Here is a 24,257-nt window from a genome sequence, read left to right on the forward strand (position 1 = left end):
TTAAAGATACTTACTGGTCGACTGATCATTGTAGTCAGTCGATACCACAATTTGAGTTGACTTTTCAGAAAAAGTTTCCCCTGAGATGAAGACTCATCTTCTTTGATTGCTACGTCTTCAGTTGAGGACCACCAGTTGACTGCGCATCAGTCGTCGTGACTGCAGTTAAAATCTTCAAGAGTAGCATCATTCTTCGGGGTTGATGAGACCGATCCTTCCACAGAGATGGTTGAACCTATCTTTCGGAAGAGCTTTGGTTAGCAAGTCTGCTCTCTGAACTGCGGTTGGAATCCATTCAACTGAAACGTTATTCTTTTCCACATGGTCACGGATGAAGTGATGACGAATTGCGATATGCTTGACTCTTGTGTGGTGAACTGGATTTTGAGAGATTGCATTAGCACTGGAGCTGTTGCAATAGATTGGGACTTCCCTTTCTTCAATCCCATAGTCCTTCAGTTGTTGGACAAGCCATAGGAGTTGTGAGCAGCAACTTCCCGCAGCAACATATTCAACTTTAGTTGTAGATGTGGCGACTGAAGTCTGCTTCTTTAAAAACCATGAAATGAGCTTGTTGCCTAGGAACTGACATGTTCCTGAAGTTGATTTCCGATCAATTTTACATCCTGCAAAATCTTAGTCTGAGTATCCCGTAAGCTTGAAGTCATCGTCAGCTGGATACCACAGTCCTATGTTGGGCGTACCTTTGAGATATCTTAGAATCTGCTTTGCTGCATCCATATGAGCTTCCTTTGGATCGGACTGATATCTTACACAAACTCCGACAACAAATGCAATGTCTGGTCTGCTCGCAGTCAAATAGAGTAGTGATCCAATGATTTCTCTGTACTTAGTTGAAGATACAGATTTTTCTTCAGATCCAGGATCCACCTTCCAATTGGTGTTCATTGGAATCTTGACTGATTTCATATGCTGAATGTCGAACTTGTCGATCAGTTATTTGGCATACTTTGACTGGTTGATCAATATTCCTTCTTTAGTCTGCTTCACTTGTAATCCCATAAATAAATTTATTTCTCCTATCATTGACATCTGGAATTTGTTTGTCATAATATCAGTAAACTTTTTGCACATCTTTTCGAATTTGGATCCGAAGATGATGTCATCAACATAGATCTGAACAAGTAGGAGGTCTTCTCCTTCTTTCAATGTGAACAGGGTTCTGTCAACTGATCCCTTCTTGAATCCGTGTTCAACTAGATACTCAGAGAGAGTATCATACCACGCTCTTGGAGCTTGCTTCAATCCATAAAGCACTTTCTTCAGCTTGAACACCTTCTTGGGTCCAGTAACCTCAAACCCCGAAGGTTGTTCCATGTAGACTTCATCAGTGAGCACTCCATTGAGAAATGCACATTTCACATCCATTTGGTATACTTTGAATCCTTTGTGAGCGGCAAAGGCTAAGAAAAGTCCGACTGCTTCTAGTCTGGCAACTGGGGCAAAAGTTTCATCGTAGTCGATTCCTTCTTTTTGACTGTATCATTTGGCCACTAGCCTTGCTTTGTTTCTCACCACGTGTCCTTCGTTATTCTTGTTCTTGAAAATCCATTTCAAGTCAATCACTTTTTTATTGTCTGGGCGATCCACTAGTTCCCAAACTGAATTCGTGTTGAATTCATTGAGTTCTTCTTGCATTGCGATAACCCATTGAGTGGACTTTAGTACTTCTTCAATGTCCTTAGGCTTAGTGTCTTACAAGACACAGCTGAAATGTTCATCTTCGTTGATGCAGTTGTGGTTGATGTCGTAGATGAGGTTGCACATTGATCTTCGAGTTTTCACACCATCTGATGGTTCTCCAATGATGTTGTCTATAGAGTATAGTTCAAACCATCTTCGATACTTCTTGATTTCTTCTGGTGAGGGTGGAGGTTCTTAAGTCAGGATTGATCTGAGTCCTTCATTTATTTCTCGAGCAGGGGAGTGTTGAACTGGTGTTGTAGCAGTAGGTTCAACTTGTTCTTCAGTTGTTGGAGTTCCCCCTTGACTGATGCCTTCTGTAGCATTTCCAGTCGGACCTTTAGTTCTTTGACTGATCTTCTGATACTGAAGCTTTTCAGTATCCTCTTCTTTTCCTGGTCCCCACACCAACACTTCAGTGGGTTCGGAGCTTTTTATTTCAGTATTGGAACCTTCAATGTTCTCAGCATTTCCTTTAGTTTCCTGTTTCCTGAAATCATCAATAGACTCGTCAAAAATAACATGAGGTGTTTCTCCCACACAAAGAGTTCGAGAGTTAAACACTCGATAGGTTTTGCTGGATCATTCAGTTCCAGAGTATCCAAGAAAAATTCCTGGATCAGCCTTGCTATCAAAGGTGTTTAACTTTCTTTTATCGTTGATATGAATGAAACACCGAGAATCGAAAGCATGAAAGTATAAACTTCTTGGCTTCCTGTTCTTCCATAGCTCGTATGGAGTTTTTCCATGTCTTTGAGTGAGAAATGAACGGTTCTGTGTGTAGCAAGCGTTGTTGACTGCTTCAGCCCAAAACTTTAGTGGGAGTTTTGATTCAGCTAGCATCGTCCTTGCAGCTTCCTTCAAAGACCTATTTTTTCTTTCTGCTACTCCATTTCGCTGTGGGGTTTTTGCTGCTGAGGTTCGATGACTGATTCCTCGCTCTTCGCAGTAGTCCCGAATGACTGCATTGAGGAATTCAATTCCTCTATCTGATCTGATGCTGATGATGTTGACTTCATTTTCAATGCTTAGTCTTTTCAACAGCTTCGGCAGTTCCAGCAGTGTTTTCCTTTGTTGTAGAGAAATATAACCCAAGTATATCGAGAATAATCATCTACGACAACTAAGGTATACTTCCTACCGTTATAACTTCTGGAGATATTGGACCGAAAAGAGAGAATCCTTTCAGAGGAGTGTCCTGTCTTTAACTTAAATGACGCCCTTCTTTGCTTTCCTCTTTGATATGCTTCACATTCTTGCTTCTTCTGGAATACATTAGAAGGTAAGCCTTTTACCAGTTGATGCTTAGCAAGTTTGTTGATCGTCTTGAAGTTGAGGTGGTTGAGCCTTTTGTGCCAGAGCCAGTTGAGCTCTGAGTTGCTTTTGCTGATGAGGCAGGTTTCAGGTGGACTATCTTTCCATGAAACGACGTAGAGACTTTCTTGCCTGATTCCTCACAACACCACCTTCTTCTGATTGTTTCTCACAGTGAACTCATCTTTCTTGATCTTCACTGCGAATCCGCTGTCACAAAATTGACTCACAGACAACAAATTATGCTTTAGTCTAGAAACATAGCTAACATTACTGATACTGGCGTTACCCATGTTGAGCACACCATAGCCTTTTGTTTCGCCTATTGAGTTGCCTTCGAATGCAACTTTTGATCCAGCTTTCTCAACGTATTGAGTTAGATATTCTTTATATCTCGTCATGTGCTTCGAGCAGTCGCTGTCCAGGTACCATGTTCTAATTGAAGCTTTAACTTCTTTCTTCTTTTTGTGTTTCCTGTTTTCGCCCTGCAAGGAAGAGTTATTTTAGGTACCCAATCAATGTTTGGGTCCTTCAATGTCAGTTCGTTTGGAACCCATATCTGCTTAAGAATAGGTCTTGATGCTGATCATCTGTGGTTGACTGGTCGTCTGACTGAAGTGGTCAGTGCTTCAGTTGGCACATGAGCTTTCTTCGGTTGAGCTTCCTTCTTGGTGATCTCTTTCATGTAGAGTCCTTGACCGGTGTAGTGGTGAGGTCTGCTTTGCTTCTTGGTGTATTTCCTTTGATATACTCGAGTTGTTCTTGACTGATGGAGTCTTGACTGGTACTGAGAAGCATGAGACTGGTGTTGTCTGAGCTGAGACTGATAACGTCCAATTGCACTGTGTTGTGAATGAATATGAGCTTGTCTGGACTTGTCATTGTTGGTTGTTGCTCTCTTTAAAACTGAACTGGTTTCAGCTTCGTATTGTTCTTCCCCCTGGACTGTTGAGGAAGACTCTGCCTCTTTGCTCCGCTGGCATGTTGTTGTTTCAGTCTGGATGTTCCTTCCCCATATTTTGATTGAAATCTGTTTTCCAATCTTCTTAGTAGAATGAAATGGTTGGGGACCTCATTGGCTCGTCTGTAGCTTTGTGGAGGTGGAACATTTCTTCTCGCCATCAGTTTTCTCTTCTGGATTTCCTCCATGTCATAATCCCTTGACTCTTCTAAGGTGTCATCATTCGATGAGTCAGTCACGTCCTAGATTATGACTTTCTTTCCTTTATCGACAGGAACCACTTTTCCTCCGATATTCTCCACAATGGCTTTTGATGGAAAGTTGTTCATCATGGGAGATTTCTTCATGCAGTCATTGACTGTTTCCTCCAGTTTGTAAGTGAGCCTCTTGATTTCATGTGAGGCTCTCTCACATTCCGATGTAGAAATTTTGAGCTTTTCTTCCAATCGGCTGTTCTCCCTGATCAGTCAATCAAGACAGGTTTCATGTGGAAAGTAGATGACTGTCCTATTCTTGGTTCGCTCTTTACTGATCTCCTTTTCCATTTTTTGATTCTGCATCTGGAGATCTTCGAACATTTTCCTTAACTGACAGTGATCAGTCATGAGTTGATCATACTCGTCAATTTCATTGACCGAGCTACCTTCAAATTCTGAGTTGTCTCCTGTAAACAACAAGGAGTTATCAGTATTAAGAGTTCTTGAGTAAGAGTTTACCTCTGGCCCATTCATTCTATTGTCGTAGCTGTTGCCAGTGTTGTCAGCTACGCTTTCGGTGTCCTTAGCCATGAGGGCTTGGTTCTCATCAACTGAGCTGGTGGAGTTGAAGGCGGATAATTCTGATGCATATTCGGAAGATCCTGCATCTTTAGCAACCCTCACTTTCTTCTTCGCATAATTGCGATCTCTCCTGGCTTTCATCTCTTTGCGCTCTGCTTGCGACAATTCAGGGGATTCTGATTTGTAGTTCCCTTTCTTCTTGCATCCATAGCATTCCACATCTTTTAGATCAGTTGTGGATGCTTTCCTTTGTCCGCTTCTGTCAGCGGAATATCTGCACTTGCTCTCTCTCTTTTCCTTTGTAGTGCTGTTTGTGGAACTTCATGTACTTGCGGAACTTGGATTCCATCTTGTTAAACCTCTCAGTCAACAGAGCATATTGACTGAAGAAGTCTCAGGTTTGAGTTTAGTCGGTTCATTCGACTGTTTCTTGCTCTCCTTTGCTGAAACTTTCAGCGCTGCTCTTTTCGATACTGATGGAGCATCATCGTCTAATCCTCCAACTTTCTTTGTTTCTAGATTTCTCTGGATGTCGAATTCATTTGCCACGAGATCTGAAAAAAGCTTGTTCGTTGGTCGCTGGTTGAATCCTGGCTTATTCTGATGAGCAACAACATAGATCTATCAGTCTCCTCATGATAGTGCTCGTAGATTCTTCAGGTTGATCTCTCGTTGAGTGTATTTCTCCTTCGAGATGGATTAAACTTCATTGAGGATATGATTGAATCTGAGCTCCATCTCGTCGATTGATTCATTCTTGAGCATGAGGAAGGAGTCAAACTTTTGACAAGCTATAGATAGCTTATTCTCATTTATCTCCTCTGATCCAATGCACATTCCTTCTAGAGTGTCCCACATCTCCTTTACAGTCTTGCACTTAATGATTTTGGTGACGTGCTTGTCTGGGACTGTTCTGGAGATGATGCTTTTGGCAAGATTGTCGAGCTCTTCTTGTTTTCTCTCTTCTGTGGTGAAGTCGACCTTTGACTTGATCTGTACTTCATCAAATGGATCTCTTGAAGTATCCAATGGCACCCGCTTGACAACTTCTGTGAAGACAATTGATCAGCTGGTGATGACTTCCCACATTCGGCAATGTTGAGCAGTAAGGAAGCTTTCTAGTCGAAACTTCCATATGTCGTATTTTTTAATACTAAGCATCGGGAGTGAATAGACTCAGCTGTGATTAGTTTCCATTGAACAAGAAACTAGAAAAAGACAGATAGGGAAAGCAGTAAGCACTTTTGAAAAAGAAAGAGGTTTTGAGACCTTCTAAAGAACAAGATCTAGTTCAGTAGAACTTGGTCAAAGCAAAATTGTTCTTGCGAACAACCTGCTCTGATACCAATTGTTAGGTCCTTGAGGGTCTCGAATAGGTGTATGGGGGGTGGGGATACACCTATAGGTAATTTTAAATCGAAAACAAACTGACACAACCTTTTTCAGTAAAAGGGGTTTAGCAAAACTTAGGTTGGCGACTGATACTGAATACTCTTCAGTAAAGAGTTATCAGTTAAGTCAAAGACTTTAACTGATACACATTAGTCTTCAGTCGAGTTTGTAAAACAGATGAATGTTATGAATCTTACTGACTATCCGAAGATTTATCAGTTAGACTAATAACACTGGCAGCGGAAAAACTTTTCTTTCGAAATAACCTTTGTGATTTAAACAAGTTGTCAAGATTTATATTTTACTTTGCTATTAATCAGTTTCAGTTATCAAAAGGTTTGAGCACAGATAAGGAAAGTAAATACTGAAAGCGATAAATAACAAGGGCATTTTTACGTGGTTCGAAAAATACTTCCTACATCCACGGTTAGTTGATCACACTGACAACTTCATTGAGCTTGTGCTTATGGGTGCACAACAAACCTAAACAACAGAAGATCCACACTGGGTTGGATTTCTCACTCTTAGCTTCACTAAGACAAAACTATGCCTTTCCGCAAAAATTAAGATCTCACGGAGTCAGAGCACTGGTCTGAACTTCTCTGTAATCAATTATACTTAGGCTTTGGATATGCAATATTTCCCTAAGTTCTAAGAGAATGTATGTAATTAGCAGTGACTTATTTTTGGCTTTGTAATTCTCTTCTTCGATTCAAATTTGGAATGGCTTTGAATTGCTGAGTGACGAATTCGGCAGCATTTCAGCTTGTGTAGTTCAATCGGTGAAGATTGAAGTGATCCTCGAGCTCTATTTATAGGAGAGGTATTGAATAGATCTGTTGGCTGAAATGGTCTTCAAAAATTCATCTGTTGGAGATAGATTTGAACTTTGTTGAGGCTTCAATCTTCGAGGTTCCTTGTTTGGTGAGAACGACTACTAAGGAGCAGGAGATAAGACATCTCTGGAAAATATAATCACCAAAAAGGAAGGCTCTGTAGAGAAAGGACGATCCTTGATATCTATACATTTAATGCGGCAGCTGTACTCTGGGAGTGTGTGGCTTCCTTTTAACTATGGAGGTTCAGTTCGAGGAAGAACGTTTACCTGATACTTGACTTTAGTATCAGTCCGCTGAATCCTCGTGGCCCCCATTAAGTAATCAGTCGTAACTGATTCTTGGACTGTTCAGTCAAATATCAGTATTTGACTTTGCCTTAATTCGTTACATCAGTCGGCAACTTTAGTCTTCAGTCTTCAATCCTCCGGTCTTTAGTCTTTAGTCTTCAGAACGCTAACTAAACTAGAAAAAAATTCTAACACTTGAGTTCAAACAGTTCTAGTCTATTACAAGGAAAATCTAAGGATTTTGGTATCATCAAAACAAGGAATAGGATATTTCATTAAGTTCCCAACACCTATATATTATACTATGTTCATTTTTGTATCGATGATATTTATATTCTCGTACTTATATATATATATATATATATATATATATATATATATATATTCATGTAAATATAGATGTTATAAGTTAGATGTAATTTATTGTAGAACAATAATCTTAGTTAGTTATATACTATAAAATATAACTATATAACTCACATAAGGTGAATATTATATCATAACTATATGAACTATATTTTATTTATTTTTGTATCATTTGATGATATTTATAAATTCATGTACTTGTATATATTCATATAATATAGATTATATACATCATTTTATAAAATTTATCAATATTTTAAAAAATATAAATATAAAAATATATATTTATATATTTTAAAACTATAAATTTTGATACGGTATATACTGCGATTTTCGATATACTAGTATATACTGACAACTAGGGTATATCAGAATAAGGTATTATACCTTAATACCGGTATATATCGGTATACCGTTAATAAGGTATCATACCTTATTCCGGTATATACCTTTAATACGGTATTTATTAATTTTTTTGGTATATACCTCGGTATCGGTATATGACGGTATGCCTCGGTATCTGGAAAATTCATACTTTTACCTCACCGTAAATCTTCGGTACGATATCATACCTTACCGAAAAATTCGGTATACCTTAAGTTCGGTATTTTATGGTATTTTTCGGTACGGTATGACCACTATACCAAGTTTTCTATATATTTCCCAAGCCCTAGTATAAATAAAAGAACTTCCTCTAAAAACACACTAAGATAAATATTCTACAATTACAAAAATTTAATAGAGATATCTATCAACAACTATTCACCTTCAAGAAAATAAGAGTTGGTTTTATATCTGACGAGCCCATTTTTTGTGCTCTTTTGAGTACATTTTAGGTCTCGAGCGAGTCGTTTTTATGTCATTGTGCGTTTGTATTTGTGTCTGGATGACACATTGTAGGGCACATAGGTGTGCATGCACATACAGGGCAGAATAGGCTCCATTCTGCAAGAGAGACAAGTACTCGAGTTCATACAAGGGCAAAGCATGCGCTATGCCCATATCGAGTACCATGCGGGATCGGATCGTGTTTAGGGCAAGGCACCCAGGAGATAGAGACGTGATCATAGAATGAGAGAATAAGAGCAAATGAGAGGAGGCCAAGAGAGAAGCAGCAACAGGCGGAACGTGGGCAAAGCGCGGCACACTCTCACACGAATCCAGGAAAGGACGGAGATCCACTTACCTTCCATGGGTGATTCTTGCCAGACCAGAGAGGATTTGTAGATACTAGGGTTTGAAGCAGAATGAAAGTATCTCATGCGCAACCCTAGCCCAACTGCCGTTCAGTTCCGAGCCAAAGCCCTAACCCACTGCCTTCCCAATAAATATGGATGCAGCTCCAACCAAATAGGAGTTCGGATTTTCGGACGTGAAGGTGGAGTGCACTGATCCAGAGCTACCCCCTACGCGACTGCTTTCCTTTTATTATTTCTTCGTTTATTTCATATGTTTGAGTGAAGTGAGTAAGCAAACAAGTCTAGAAGGTACTTTACTTTTATGTTTTATATTTTTATTTACTTTGCCCGGAGTTGGAGTCGGCAAAGCTTGCTTATCTGTTTAGTCCAGACATCTTTTAATCAAGCATATTTTATTTTGAATTCTGCTTTGCCTTTACTACTTTAATTATGTGTAGCTAAGTTTATATACCTGGTATGGGCTAAGTCAACGTTGGGTATGGGTGATAATAAATCGTAAGATCAAAGCAATCTCAATAATTGTGCAAATATGTTCCCGAAGCATTAGGCCAGATTTCAATACAGCTTGGTCAAACTCGGCCCTTTATGCAGCCGGTAACGCTCTGGGCAAGGCCAGATTACAAGCAGTCAATGGGCAAAAGTTTGGAGAAATCCTTCTACACATAGTGCGGCTAATGCGGGCTGTGGTAGTATGCATTTGGGCATGCATGTGACAATTTAGATCCACTATGCCATAATGTGTTCTGGGCATACCAACACAACTACAACTTGATGAGGGGAATCTACCAGGACATAATTGACATGCCTTGATGGACTTCTTGATCGTGAGCTTCATCATCTCCACCATTTGCTTCTGCACATGATACCGTGACAATAGGGGCACATCTCACCGATCAAACGACCCATAACCAAAGACATGAAGGCACAATGAACATCTAGGTACCGATGACTGATAATTTATCCAATACCTAACTTAGACTATGCCAAGACCAAGTTTTCCTTTTCATTATTGATATTTCTCTTATTTTATTTCAGTTTTTCCAAATTGCCCAATTTAAATTCAGTACGAGATCAGATACCTTTATCCAAAGTGCAATCTATTTTATAAATTATGACATCGAGTACCAAGATACAGCGACTCCTCATGGGTTCGACCATATACTTGTCATTAACTAATCTTGATTGTAGGGCATAGGACTTTACAAATTTATTTTGCCAGGAAGTTTTGACGACAAACGACTGGCAAAATTGGCGTCGTTGTCGGGGAGTCGGCGTACTAGTATTTTAGTACTAACTTTTGTTTTATGATTTAACCCTTTCCTTGTATGCCTGTACCTAATCTTGTAGGACAACACAGTGATTTGTGTTTGATCATGAGATCATGGCGAACGCAAGGCATAGGAGGGCATAGTTAAGAAGAGGTCAAGGCAGAGGCAGAGGACGAGGAGCAGTCAGAGCTCTGTTTGGACCGAGACAAGCCGATATGGGAGATAACAACTAGAATGGAAGAGTGGAACCACCCCAAGAACAAACTCTAAGGGAAATAATGTTCCCTAACGACATGAACCTGAAACCATTAGGCATTACTTTTGCTCGTGATCATTGACAAATGGGAGTTACGACACTCCTTCATACAACGATATGCCCGGATAGGACCCTCAGAGGTATTTGCAAGACTTTGAGATGGTATGCGGAACAGTCAGAACAAATGGAAATAAGGCAAATTATATCCGCCTCATCTCGTTCACGTTCTCCCTATAGGACAGTGCGAGGAAGTGGTTATACAACTTTGCCCACGGGAAGTATCACTTCGTAGCAAATGATGCAACAAAAATTCTTAGAGAAGTACTTCCCCGCATGAAGGATCTAGAATGCAAGGAAAAGTATAAGCATCATACATATGGGAATAGGGGGACACTCTATGACTATTGGGGCAGATTCAAGCAGATGTGGGCCAAATGTCCGTAACATCAAATCTGTAACCAATACCTCATTCAATAGTTTGTAATGGGTTGAGGCCAAATGAGAGGCTACTGGTCAATGCAGCGTGTGATGGATCGATACTCAACAAATTGCCCAGTGAAGCTTTTAAGCTTTTTGTAAAATCGGCGAAGGAATTCCGAAAAGATACAGCGGTTGTGCCCAGAGGGAACACACCCGTTGTGCCCCAGAATCAAAATAATTTCAAGGTGGATGAGCTGTGTGATGCAGTGAAGCAAATGGTGGAAATGATGATGCCCACGATCAAGAAGTCCGTCAAGGAATGTCAATTATGCTCTGATATGAACCACATGACGGACCAATGCCCATCTCTGTTCGAGGAAGAGCAAGTTAATGCCTTTGGGCATAACAACAATAACAATAGAGGGAGCCATTGACAGAAGCAGCACAATAACCAAAACAGTCAGGGATATCATCAACAGTGGAGAAACCACGAGAACCTGCGGTACGGGGGTAATCACTATCTTGCCCCAAACCAATCTCCAAATCAGCAGTAGAACCAGGGTAAAGCAACGACCATGGAGGCTACATTCAAGTGCATACAAGTGTAATACCCCGTATATTTTTCTATTAGTATATATTTATTAAAGGAATTAAATAGCTTGAGATGCTATTTAATCATTTGAGTATTACTTACTAATGAGTTTATTGATTTAGTAATTAAGATCAATTACTAAATCAATAGTGTGAATAATATGAGAATATGTATTTTTATTAAAAAAAAAGAAGATTTGAAAAAACCTTGAAAGCACAGGCGCAAACAAGGAGAAGAGCCTCAGATATAAAACCAACTCTTAATTCTAATGTCTAGATAGAGGTTGCTGAAATGGAAATTTTATTAAAAAAAAGAAGATTTGAAAAAACCTTGAAAGCACAGGCGCAAACAAGGAGAAGAGCCTCAGAAAAGAGCGCTCAAGAAAAGGAAAAAAACATCTAAACCCTCGCAAAAGGGAGCAAAACACGCAAATGGAAAACAACATCCAAAACAACGCAGGGAAGGGCAGAAGGCGGTCTCCATAGCTCCGGCCAAACCAAAGCCTCAGGCAGCCTGGCCCCAAAAATAAGAGATAAAGCCGGAAGCCGACGACAGACGAACAGCACAACCGCCACACGGGAACAGCAGCAACGCTTTCGGGGACAGGGTTGCGCAGAGCAGCAGCTCTGGGCAGGGCTGTGTTGAGCAGCGCTACGGGGCAGGGATGCGGTGAGCAGCGCTTCCGGGACAGGGTTGCACTGTGCAGCGCATCCGGGGCAGGGCCTTGTAGTAGTTCATTGAAATTAGATAGTAGTTCATTGTAGTAATTTCAATTTCTGTAGAATACGGCCTTCCTTGCTATTATACATAATTATACCCATAAACTTGCATCATGTTTAATAATAAGCGAACAATCATATGTGAGAAATATTCACTTTTATAAAAATATGTAGAAAATACACACTTTTAAGTTAATTAACAAAAAACTTTGTGACTCAACCTAAAGACTATGCTAGATTGACTCGCAATCGTACGAGGTCTATCGTAGTGTGTAAGCTAACCCAAGTCGTCTCTCAAGGAAGATTCAACAGGGCACCTAATTGTATCACAGCGAAAGCAGTAAAGTTTAAGTTTGATTAATATAATTAAACTAATGCTTGGAATTGAAAACTCAACATAAAACTAAACTCAGAAATAGCAAGGCAGAAAAGAACAAAACACAAGTACCGATGCAGAAATAAACTATTAAACCTTAAGCAGAATTAAATGATAAAGTAAAGGCTACTAGGAATTAAAAGCTACTACGCTAACAATTTAAATAACTGTAAATAAAAACTTCTCATCTAATTTGACATAATTGAAATTGCAAATTGAAAGCGCAACATAATTCATGCAGATTCAAAATGGTTAAAGTAAATAAGAAATACCAACAACGTCGCGAGAATGGAATCACTTTCACTGATTACAACTTCGAAATGGAAAATTAAATCAAAACAAAAATGAAAGCTTACTAGAACAGATTCTCGGAAAAGTCAAAGAACTTTGAAAACTAGAAAAACCCTAAAATGTTTTTGGTGCTGGAAGCTGAAGATGATCATGATAAAGAGTAGTTAAGCCCTTTTTATAGACTGCCTTTCATCAACCCTAATGAAAACACAAGGGCCCAGCAAATCTGGGCCTAAAATAGAGTCGGCAAGACATGCGTGCGCGCACAGGAGATTGCGGCAAGGGATAAGGTGCTCGACAAGTCTCGGCAGCGCTGGCGAGTGATTACCAGCTCTGAAGCAGTGCTGGCGGCCTTGCAAGTAATTACCACCGCTAGCGACCTTGCGTGTGATTGCCAGCTCTGGAGACGTTGGCAGCTCTGGCGGCCATGCGAGTGATTACCAGCTCTGGCGACGTAGGTGAGTGAATGCCAGCTCTGGCAATGGAAATCTACTTGGCGAAAGATATTCAGCTCTGTCGAGTTTGGTCAGCTCTGGCTATGGAAATCTACTCTGGCGAATGAAATTCAGCTCTGTCGAGTTTGGTCACCTCTAGTTGCCTTGACCGCTCTGGGGAGTGTTGTTAGTGCTGGCGAGGGATTGTCAGCGCTGTGACCTTGTCAGCGTTGGCGAGTGATTATCAGCGCTGGGCACCACTTTGAGCCCAAATAAGCAATTTCTGATCCAATATCTCCAACATTGCATTATTCCTTCTATTTTATCAGAATCTCCTACAAAACATCAAACAGACTCATAAATGCACCAGATTCCAGAACAATAAACTCAGACTAGCACAATCAAACCCCAAGAATAAGAACAATTAGGCATAAATCAACCCCCCCACACTTAGCCTTTTGCTTGTCCTCAAGCAAAATCAAAATGAATCCAAGGAAGAGAGCGTTCCACGATGCTAATTTCCATCCAAACATTCAACAAGCCAATTCAAAAATTTCCAATCAACACATGTCTCTCAGATAATGCAAGTAACTTAAAGTTTAAGAAGCAACACAACAGCAATGCAAATAATTCGATCAGACCCAATTCTCCGCTAGAGGTGAATTCCCTAATGTGATCGCCTTTATAATCAGTATCTCATTTCCACAACTTTTCCTTTCTCACACTTTGTGTGCTTAAGACCTATTCACTTAGATTTCAACAGTTAAGCCATAATTCGTGAAATAAAGCCATTTGGATGTAATCCAAAGTCTTCTCACGTGGTTTCCCATGCTCATAGATAAACTAGAGGAGCAGAGACTCAGAGCTGTGAAAATTTTCAGCATTCAAACATTTCACAAATAAGGATACGATCGTAGGCAATCACACTGACAACACTCCCTCTAGCATCTACCGAACAAATCACGTTTCACTTGCTTACAACAGTGTTGCAACAAAACTCATAATTCTTTGCACAAACAAGAGACATATATTAAAAGAAAAACCAGAATAACCACCAATCAACACTAACCCGAAATTCACATCAAAAACTATTTCTTTCACAAATTCATAAAAATTAGCAATCATCCAAGAACAAGCTAAGAACAGAGGGACCAATCGCCCAAACAAAATCAAGATCATAAACAACATGCACTCATCAAAACAAGACACCCCCCCTCGAAAAAAGAATGCCATGTCCTCAGGGCAAAAGATATAAAGAGTTAGAAGAACGTTCCTGAATATTGGCAATGAAAAACAGAAGCACTGTGAGAGGCGGCGAAGTGGTTTGGGAGGCAAGCGAAAGTTTATAGTATGCTGCGTGGGGTTTAGGGTTTGCGGCCTATGGGCTTTAAAAGCTCGGTGAGGGGAAAGTTAGCGCCGGCGGCCTCGTCAGCGATGGCGGCCTTGTAAGAGCTGGCGAGTGATTGTCAGCGCTGGCGAATAAACTCTTCTGCAAAACACAGCAGCACTGTAATTCCCATCCTCTGCAACACAAACAAAAACACCCAAAATCAAACCAACAAGCCATGCACCAAAACAAGAAACACACAAACAGAAAACAAAGAACAAGCAGAACGGAAAGTAAGAAAAACATGGGTTGCCTCCCATGCAGCGCTAGTTTTAAAGTCGCTAGCCCGACTTAGAGAAACCCTTAACCAAAGTCACATTGAAGCTTCAGATGCCTTAATCTTTGTGAAAACACTGAAGGAATATTAAACTGAATTAACGTTCCGCTTTGCCCGATGATCGTTTCTTGGTTATTATTAATTTATCATACAACGACTTAAAGACAATCATCTATCACTTCTCAGCTTCCTAGTCAGCTTATAAAAGCCATGCAAGGTGTAACAATCATTATCAGTTTCTCTCGTTATCCACTACTCACAACTGAGTAGAAAATGAGCTGATATGTTTCAGTTACTATAGCAAGTGAAATACCTTAACCTTTGCCTTGAGTATTGAAAGAAAAAATCTTCAATACTCAATCTTATCACACCACTACTCCCACTATTTTCCTTGTCTTTCTTGCCCCTTGGTCCCTTCTTCTTCCCATCATTCGACGAAGAAGATGGCTCTCCTTTGGCAATAACAAGTGCTTGCACATCTCTTTCCCACAACTTCCTTAGCCGTAACTAGAGCATTCAACAACTCAAAAAGAGTATTATCTTACTTGCTCATAACAGCGTTGAGGCGGAAGTTCTTAATTAAAAGACTTGGGAAGAGAGTTCAGGATAATATCAACTTTTGTCTCACCGTCGATACTCCCACTGAGCAAGTCAAGTCTGTCAAAATTTGCATGACATGCTTGTGCTCTGAGCTGTGCTCACTCATAAAAAATAACAAGATTACTCTCATCAAATTTAAATGAGCAGCTCAGTCTGACTCTCCGAACACTTTCTTGAGATTCAGCATGATGCTAATAGCATCGTCCATGCCCTGATGTTGGAGCTACAAGGTTTGTGACATTATACTCATAATATAGCATATAGCTACATTATTCGTTTTATGCCACCTTTTATGTAATTCCTTTTTCTCATCAGTTGACTCATTGTTCGGACCATAAGAACGTGGAGTAGTAAGCAACACAAAAAAAAATTGTGTTAGTTTGTGATAAAGATAAAAATCCAAAACTGCGTTTCCATTTTATATATGTGGACCGGTTAAAAGACTTTGTGCAAAAATAAAGAAGCAGGAGACATAGACATATCTGAAAGTAACGAACATAAAACATATAATTCGTAACAATAATATTGTAACCTTTTGATAAAACAATATTAATGAAACCTCCAACTGCCCAAGGAATCTCACGGGTAAGCCACGATCGTGTGGACGTTTACACATGAACCCCTCAACCAGACTATTTTCCTAGTCGTTTAATTTCCATCCATGTCAACTTAACCTTTTGACAAAGGAAATTAATAGTTGGACCTTAACTAGACCATATCATATTCAAGAAGGGACTCCGATGGGGAGTTGTACATTGTACTTGAAATGATATCTAAGCAGCAACCACAATTTAACCTCGACAGTTAAATTCTCGAAATTAGCATACTCACGAGGACCATACCGCTTTCAATTTAACCTCTCGGTTATCTTATTTAAAGTCCATCCTTTAAAGTACTTATGAAAATTATGCGAGTAAGCCACGATCGTGTGGACGTTTACCGCATAACTCCCACTACTTAAATGGATTTAAATATTTTTAATAGAAACCTCAACTTAACAAACTTGTGAAATTGAATATGAAGTAAGCCACGATCGTGTGGACGTTTACTCACATCCTCAATCACTTTGTCTTGAGGCCGCATGTGGAGGTCTATATAAAATTAAGAATAAAAATTTTTAAACAATTACCACAAACTAACTTTGAAATTAAATTCTCGAATCTTGACATACACACGAGGACCATGTCGCATTCAATTTAATTTCTTAGTTATCTTGTTTAATTCCATTTTCTAAAGTACTTGTGAAAAATTATACGAGTAAGCCACGATCGTGTGGACATTTACCGCATAAGTCCCACTACTTCAATGGATTTAGAAATCTCAACTCAACAAACTTGTGAAATCGAATGTGAAGTAAGCCACGATCGTGTGGACGTTTACTCACATCTCAATCACTTTGTCTTGAGATCGTTTGTGGTGGTCTAAATAATTTTTAATCATCTATAAAATTATTAATACAGCTTAGTCTTTTTACATTCAAAAGGTTTGAAAATGCTCAACACATAATCCTAAACATGCTCATCTAGAACGCAACATGTAAAACATGCTTACAGAATTCTAAAACATGCTTAAGAAAACGATAAACCTACTATCATGCTTGTCTAAGCGCAGTTAATAAAGCATATTAACAAGCAGAGACGAACAAAAGCAGGTAAAGAGCATAAGGATTAACACCACGACATGCAAAGAACAGAATTAAAATAATAAAGTTCTTCGTGACCCATTCGTGGAACCCCAAAATCTAATCTACTACATTTAAAATTGAAAAGAAAAGCCCAAAAACTAAACACTTGGCCCGAACAGCTCCATCAGGCCCGTCTTTGGAAAATAGGGTTTGGGCCCCCTAGGATTGAGAAACAATCGCAGCCGCCGCCACCTCCCAAAGCAGCCGCCCCCACGCTCGGCAGCAGCCCGGCACCAGCCTCCAGCGCGAGCAGCCGCTCGGTCGGCAGCGCTCGGCGCCACCAGCAGCAGCAGCAGCAGCCCTCGGTGCACGGCGACAGCAGCGGCAGCAGGCCCCTCGGCGTGGACAGCAGCAGCGGCAGCTGTGGCAGTGCGCCGCCCGCTGGGCGCGCAAAGCGCGCAGGCGCGGCCCCGGGCGCGCACAGCCCCTGCCGGCTGCAGCCTTCTTCCTCGCCCGACCCGCACAGCAGTAGCTCGCCTCGCCTCACCTCACCTCGCCTGCAGCGCACGTCTAGGACCGAGAGCAGCAGCGGCCGCGCGGTGCCTGCCTGGGCGCGCTGCGTACAGCGTGCTTGCACCCGCGTGCGCGCTGCCCAACGGCGCCCGCAGCCCCTCGTCCCCAGTCCCGTGCGTCTCCTCCTTACTCCGTTCATCGTTGTTGATTCGTCGTCGTCCTCGTCTCGTTCTCAATTTTACAGATTTACATAGGAAAAACAAAAACAATTGAAATCCTAATCTAACCACGGATTTTCTCGCGGTGAAAAACGATTACAACGTCAAATGACGTATTCCACGAATCAACAGACCACGAAGAACAACAGCAGTAAAAACAACGCACATTATTAATCGTACATAAATTAATAATAGAGCCAAGAAATTAATCCTGGGCTCTGATACCAATTGAAGGAATATTAAACTGAATTAACGTTCCGCTTTGCCCGATGATCGTTTCTTGGTTATTATTAATTTATCATACAACGATTAATCCTAACATGCTCATATGAATTTAATAGCTGCACGTTGGAGTTCAGAAATACCTGAATAATTCAGAAGAATTCGCAGATTCGTATCTGAACAGACCAGTCAGCTTCAAGCCTTCGTTTGAAGCCTCAAACGTCCTCAAATCGTATTTCGCCCAGAAATACAACTTCTTCGTCTTCGAGAGAACTTTCCGTGGCCGCCTGATCCGTCTAAATCGGAGTTCTGTGGAGGAAGTTATGGCCGTTTTACGGAGACTGCCAGAACTTGGTTTCCTGCGAAAATCTGACTCCAGCTCAGATCTTCTGAACTGTATCCCGCTCAGCTTTCACCGTTGGATGGACAACGATGTATGAAAGTCCCAAGATAGAATGCTCCACACGTTTTCCTGCGCCTCCCACAGCTCTCAAAAACCCTAATTTTTATCAGTGTGTTTTCCTGAGAGCTGACAGCTGTATTTAATAGAATTAAATACGTGTGGGACGCTTGGAATCTGTAATAGGCGTTCCTTCTCTCCTTCTAGGGCTAGGAGACTTTGGGCCAGTCCAGGGACCAGATACAAGGAATAAAGATGGGCCTCAAATAAATTAATTTATCTATGGTCAGCCCAGACCATAATTAATTTATAAATATCAGTTCATTCCACTAGAGAACCGATACTGACTTACCCTTTATTGCCGGTGATGAGTCGGGGGCTTGTATTTAGACTTATTAAATCTTCGTATTTAAAATATCCGACATCCATTAATTAATTAGAGCTCTGACAGCTTAAATTAATTAATCTCTTTATAAATCCTTAAGCAGTACCACTCAAACTTTATTATTGCGCCTGAACTTAATCAACCTGCAGGGTTTAGCGCAATAAACCTTATTGAGCTCCTTAAGGGGATGTCATTATCCTATACCGGATACGGGTACTAATACAGATAATCAAATATCATATATTAACCGCTATCACCTAAGATACAGAGTACTCGAGTTAGTATATAACTTTCACCCATAGTAAGTCAAAGTGATATACGAATTAACATATATATCTGAATACTTATTAGTATTAAGATCTTATAAGTCACCGAGATCTTGATTCTTCACTTAAGTCAGATAGAAGAATACATCTCAACTGTGGTCCTATCAATACGTAATGACGTACCAGTATAGACAAGTAGTCAAGAGAAACTACTTCCATCTATACTGCAGCCTAAACCAATAACTTGTCCTAGAGTTATTTCGGCTGTGATCATATTATATCTCTTAAGGTTATTCCAATTATACGATCTTCTGTGATACACCGTATAATCTACTTATATAGAGATAAAGAACATACATATGCAATCATGAACACAATCAGATAGGAGATTAGATAGTGAACTTAGGAAACATTGTATACAAGCATAAAACGTTCTTGCTTTCAGTATACAAATCCAACAATCACATACTCTTTGATTGCAGCTGCGGGTCCTCCTAATGAGCATACGACACTCATTACATCAAAAGACATCCTGACCACTCTTTTTCGGGAGCCAGATCGAAAACTCCCATCTTTCTTCTTCTCCAAGGGCAGTACACACTGCAACCCTTGCATGACACCATCTTTACACTACAGCCCATCCAGAACTTCTTCTTCAATGGATGTCTCAGCTTGCAGGTCATCAAGAGACTCCTACACGTTTTCGTCCTCCTTCTGCATAAAATTATCTTTCTCCTGCAGATTATTCAGAAATTCATGCACAATACAATCTTCTTCCGCAGGGTCAAATATCTCAACATAAAAACAGTTATGCAATGCAGGAGTAGAAATAGCAGGCTTCTTATCAAAGACAAAGAATGTTACCGATCTGCCTGACCCGGCCATACTCAAAGTTCCAGATCACACATCAATGCGAGTCTGGATAGTGGCCGTAAAAGGCCGGCCAAGAAGAACAAGATGGTCGTTCTCTCCTCTAATTTCTTTCCCTGCATCCAGCACCACAAAATCCACCAGCACTCTGATTCCTCTCACCATGACTTCAACATCCTCCACAAGTCCTCGCGGACTGCTAATAGAACCATCAGCTAGCTGAATCCTCATATCAATGCACTTCAGCTCGTCTTCCTTTCTTCCCAACTTCTCAAAGATGTCAAACGGGATCAAGTTAACTACCACTCCCAGGTCAAGCATACCCGAGACCTCTCCAACTTTTCCCAACTCAATACCAAAAATGAAGCTATCGGGATCTCCTTGCTTCAGTAGAGGTTGGGTTGACTTAACAATGACAAGCGGCAAAGGCAGACTGGGACGTTGGAAAGCCTTTATAGCCTCCACTATTTTGCTCCTCCACTTTTTTGGCTGTATCGGCTGTTCTACCTTCTCTTCCTAGCAGATGCTCCTCAATTTCTCATCAGCAGGTTTTGGCAGGTGCTCGCCAGCACTGGCGGCCTTGTCAGCGCTGGCGAGTGATTGTCAGCGCTGGGTATTTCCACTTTATTATCCACCGTCTTGCCACTGCGGAGAACAGTAATAGCTAGAGCCTGATGAGCATGCAATGACTGACCGTGAAGTTTCTCGGGTTGTTGTTGCTGCTGCAACTGGTTCAGAGTTTCCTACAGCTGCCCCACAGTAGTCTCAAAGCATTTGATGGCAGCACTTTGAGCCTCCATCGCCTGCTTGCTGGCTTGCATAAGTGTCTGCATTGTCTCATCCAGTGAAGGTCCCGAATGTTGGTACTGTTGCTGCTGGGGCTCGAAAGTATTTTGCTGCATGAAACCAGGATTGTACTGCTGATTTTGATATCCCATTTGAGGTGGTCTACAGAATTGATTTCCTTGACTTCCTCCTGGAGCTTGGGTTCTCCACCCAGAATTCTGCTGACCTCTCCATCTGCTATTGAAGTTCTGTTGGCCTTGATTATAATTCTGTCTCTGCTCAAATTGGGGTCTGCTTGGATATCCTTGAGCTGAATAAACTTCAGCTTCTCCCTCTGGCGTGTATTCCCCCATTCTATGACATTCATTGACTCTGTGGCTAAAGTCTCCACATATTCCACAACCTTCTACGATCTGCTCTTGAATAGGTGGAGTTTCCAACTTGCTCATCTTGAGTTGTTGTACTTCTCTCATAAGTGTAGCCACCTATTTTTGTAGCTCGCCAGTCAGTGCTACTGCTGAGAATTCTCGGCCAGAGTCTGGAAAATTTGGTTCAACTCTGTAGCTGTCTTTCTAACTATGTTTCCGCCTGCAGTGCTGTCCACCATAAATTGAGCAGTTTGAATCAGTCCATCGTAGAAAAACTGGCTCAACATCACAGGAGGCAGCTGATGTTGCGGGCATTCCCTGAGCAACTCCTGAAATCTTTCCCACGCCTCATGAAAAGGCTCATCAGCTCCTTGAATAAAATTCATAATCTGTGTACGAATTTCCTACGTCTTATGATTGGGATAAAATTTCAGCATAAATTTATCACATGCCTCTCCCCAAGTTGTGATGGAGTTTGGCTGCAGAGACAATAACCACGTCCTCGCCCTATCTTTCAGCGCATATTGGAAGCATTTAAGCTTCAGCTGATCTTCTGTGATATCCAACAGCGGAAAAGTCTGCACCCGAGTGCAGAAATCACGGACAAACTTCAGGGCATCTTCGTTAGGCAGCCCGTAAAAGAGGGGAATCACATTTGAATCATTGGGCATCAACTTATAGTTCCTAACTGCAGTAGAAGAACTATAGCTGAACTTGTGGCCTCTACAACAGGCCGGGCAAAATCTCCCATATACTGCAGATTGTTTTGCGCCATCTCTTCTTTGCTGTGGTTGGCTGGCTCTTCTTCTTTTTCTGTTTGATAACCTCTGGATTCTTCAGAATGATTAGATTCAGTATCTGCAGTATCCTCCACAGTGGTATCTAGGACTCTTTGCGCGCTCGTGCTCTTTTTCCACAGACTCGTCTGAACTAGACTTAGATTCCTCCTCCCGTTGGTTAGGAAATAATTCCTTAATGTTCTTTCTAAACACACCACTGGTCCGATTAATGTTATCGACGTAGGATACCACATCCTGTTTTAAGCTTCGGCAACCCTGAATGCACAACATTAACAAACGGATCAAACGCACCGGCGGGAGAAAAAAATATCAGACTCAAAAGAAAATAAAAAGAAACAGAAAAGAAACACTGAAAACAACATGACAAAATTAAGATGCCTAAAACCCTCTCTGGCAGAAGCGCCAAAACTTGACTCAACCTAAACACTATGCTAGATTGACTCGTAATTGTACGAGGTCTATTGTAGTATGTAAGCTAACCCAAGTCGTCTCTCAAGGAAGATTCAACAGGGCACCTAATTTTATCACAGCGAAAGCAGTAAAGTTTAAGTTTGATTATTATAATTAAACTAATGCTTGGAATTGAAAACTCAACTTAAAACTAAACTCAGAAATAACAAGGCAGAAAAGAACAAAACACAAGTACCGATGCGGAAATAAACTATTAAACCCTAGGCAGAATTAAATGATAAAGTAAAGGCTACTAGCAATTAAAAGCTACTACGCTAACAATTTAAATAACTATAAATAAAAACTTCTCACCTAATTTGACATAATTGACATTGCAAATTGAAAGCGCAACATAATTCATGCAGATTCAAACTGGTTAAAGTAAATAAGAAATACCAACAACGTCGCGAGAATGGAATCACTTTCACTGATTACAACTTCGAAACGGAAAATTAAATCAAAACAAAAATGAAGGCTAACTAGAACAGAATCTCGGAAAACTCAAAGAACTTTGAAAACTAGAAAAACCTTAAAACGTTTACGGTGCCGGAGGCTGGAGATGATCATGATAAAGAGTAGTTAAGCCCTTTTTATAGACTGCCTTTCATCAACCCTAATAAAAACACAAGGGCCCAGCAAATCTGGGCCTAAAAGAGAGTCGGCAAGACATGCGTGCGCGCACAGGAGATTGCGGCGAGGGATAAGGTGATCGACAAGTCTCGGCAGTGCTGGCGAGTGATTGCCAGCTTTGAAGCAGTGCTGGCGGCCTTGCGAGTGATTACCAGCGATGGCGACCTTGCGCGTGATTGCCAGCTCTGGAGACATAGGCAGCTCTGGCAGCCATGCGAGTGATTACCAGCTCTGGCGACGTATGTGATTGATTGCCAGCTCTAGCAATGAAAATCTACTCTGGCGAATGAAATTCAGCTCTGTCGAGTTTAGTCAGCTCTGGTTGCCTTGACCGCTCTGCGGAGTGTTGTTAGTGCGGGCGAGGGATTGTCAGCGCTGCGGCCTTGTTAGCGCTGGCGAGTGATTATCAACGCTGGGCAACACTTTGAGCCCAAATAAACAATTTTTGATCCAATATCTCCAACATGGCATTCTTCCTCCTATTTTATCATAATCTCCTACAAAACATCAAACAGATTCATAATCCACCAGATTCCATAACAATAAACTCAGACTAGCACAATCAAACCCCCAGAATAAGAATAATTAGGCATAAATCACTTTGGATGTGACACAATTTGAGTAAACATCTTTAGCATTCTAATACTGATAAGACTGGTTTGACACACTTCTGACAACTCTCATTAGACATAGTGTATCAAATCAATTTTTACACTTTTCGGAAATTCTGGCTAGACATAATTGATATGTGATTTGCAATCTTGGTTTAGACAGGAAAAAAATGTATCAAACTAGTTATGTTAGTATCAAAGTATTTGTGTCAATGTCTGTAACGTTCTAATCTAATTAAAACTTAATGAATATAAAATATATATGAAATAAATATTTTATTTTAAAATACATTACTAATAACACACAGTCTTGCATAAATATCCTTTTTCCTATAATAATTTATTGCACGATTCGACCTTCCACATGCTTCTGACCTTAAATACCTAAAAAATATTAAATATGAGATGAGTATACAAAGTACACTCGTGTGGGAGTTCATACAATAATTGTTCAAGTTAATAAAACGGTAACACATACGGTCATAACATACATAACCTCAATTCGCATGGTGACATCCCAAGAACTTCAATGTCCAGGACCCTATTAACGGTCCCTTGGCAATAATGGTTGCAACCCCTATATAGAGGTGGGCTACCGTGAGAGCACATCTTAAAATAAGAAATAAGAGCAATTTTGAATGTATAAATTTTAT

The 24,257-nt window shown here is 40.6% G+C and overlaps 1 protein-coding gene across 1 annotated transcript; it reads right to left on the minus strand.

Moving 5' to 3' along the window:
- Positions 1–4,221: 4,221 nt before the first annotated feature.
- LOC130990756 (uncharacterized) lies at positions 4,222–8,835 on the minus strand. Its single transcript, XM_057914984.1, has 6 exons — positions 8,829–8,835; positions 5,464–5,807; positions 5,143–5,358; positions 4,696–5,055; positions 4,615–4,643; positions 4,222–4,438 (listed from the first exon to the last, which is right to left on the minus strand). The coding sequence occupies exons 1-6, from the start codon at positions 8,833–8,835 to the stop codon at positions 4,222–4,224; spliced, it is 1,173 nt and encodes a 390-aa protein (XP_057770967.1).
- Between the last annotated feature and the right edge of the window lie 15,422 nt (positions 8,836–24,257).

Source organism: Salvia miltiorrhiza, chromosome 6 (genome assembly GCF_028751815.1).
Source record: "Salvia miltiorrhiza cultivar Shanhuang (shh) chromosome 6, IMPLAD_Smil_shh, whole genome shotgun sequence".
NCBI classification, from domain to species: Eukaryota; Viridiplantae; Streptophyta; class Magnoliopsida; order Lamiales; family Lamiaceae; genus Salvia; species Salvia miltiorrhiza.

Coding starts and splice junctions, on each gene's coding strand:
- LOC130990756 (XM_057914984.1), bottom strand. Junction 4,644..4,695: donor ATAGAATGAATGGGCCAGAG/GTAAACTCTTAC, acceptor TGTTGTTTACAG/GAGACAACTCAGAATTTGAA. Junction 4,439..4,614: donor CAGAATTTGAAGGTAGCTCG/GTCAATGAAATT, acceptor TTGACTGATCAG/GGAGAACAGCCGATTGGAAG.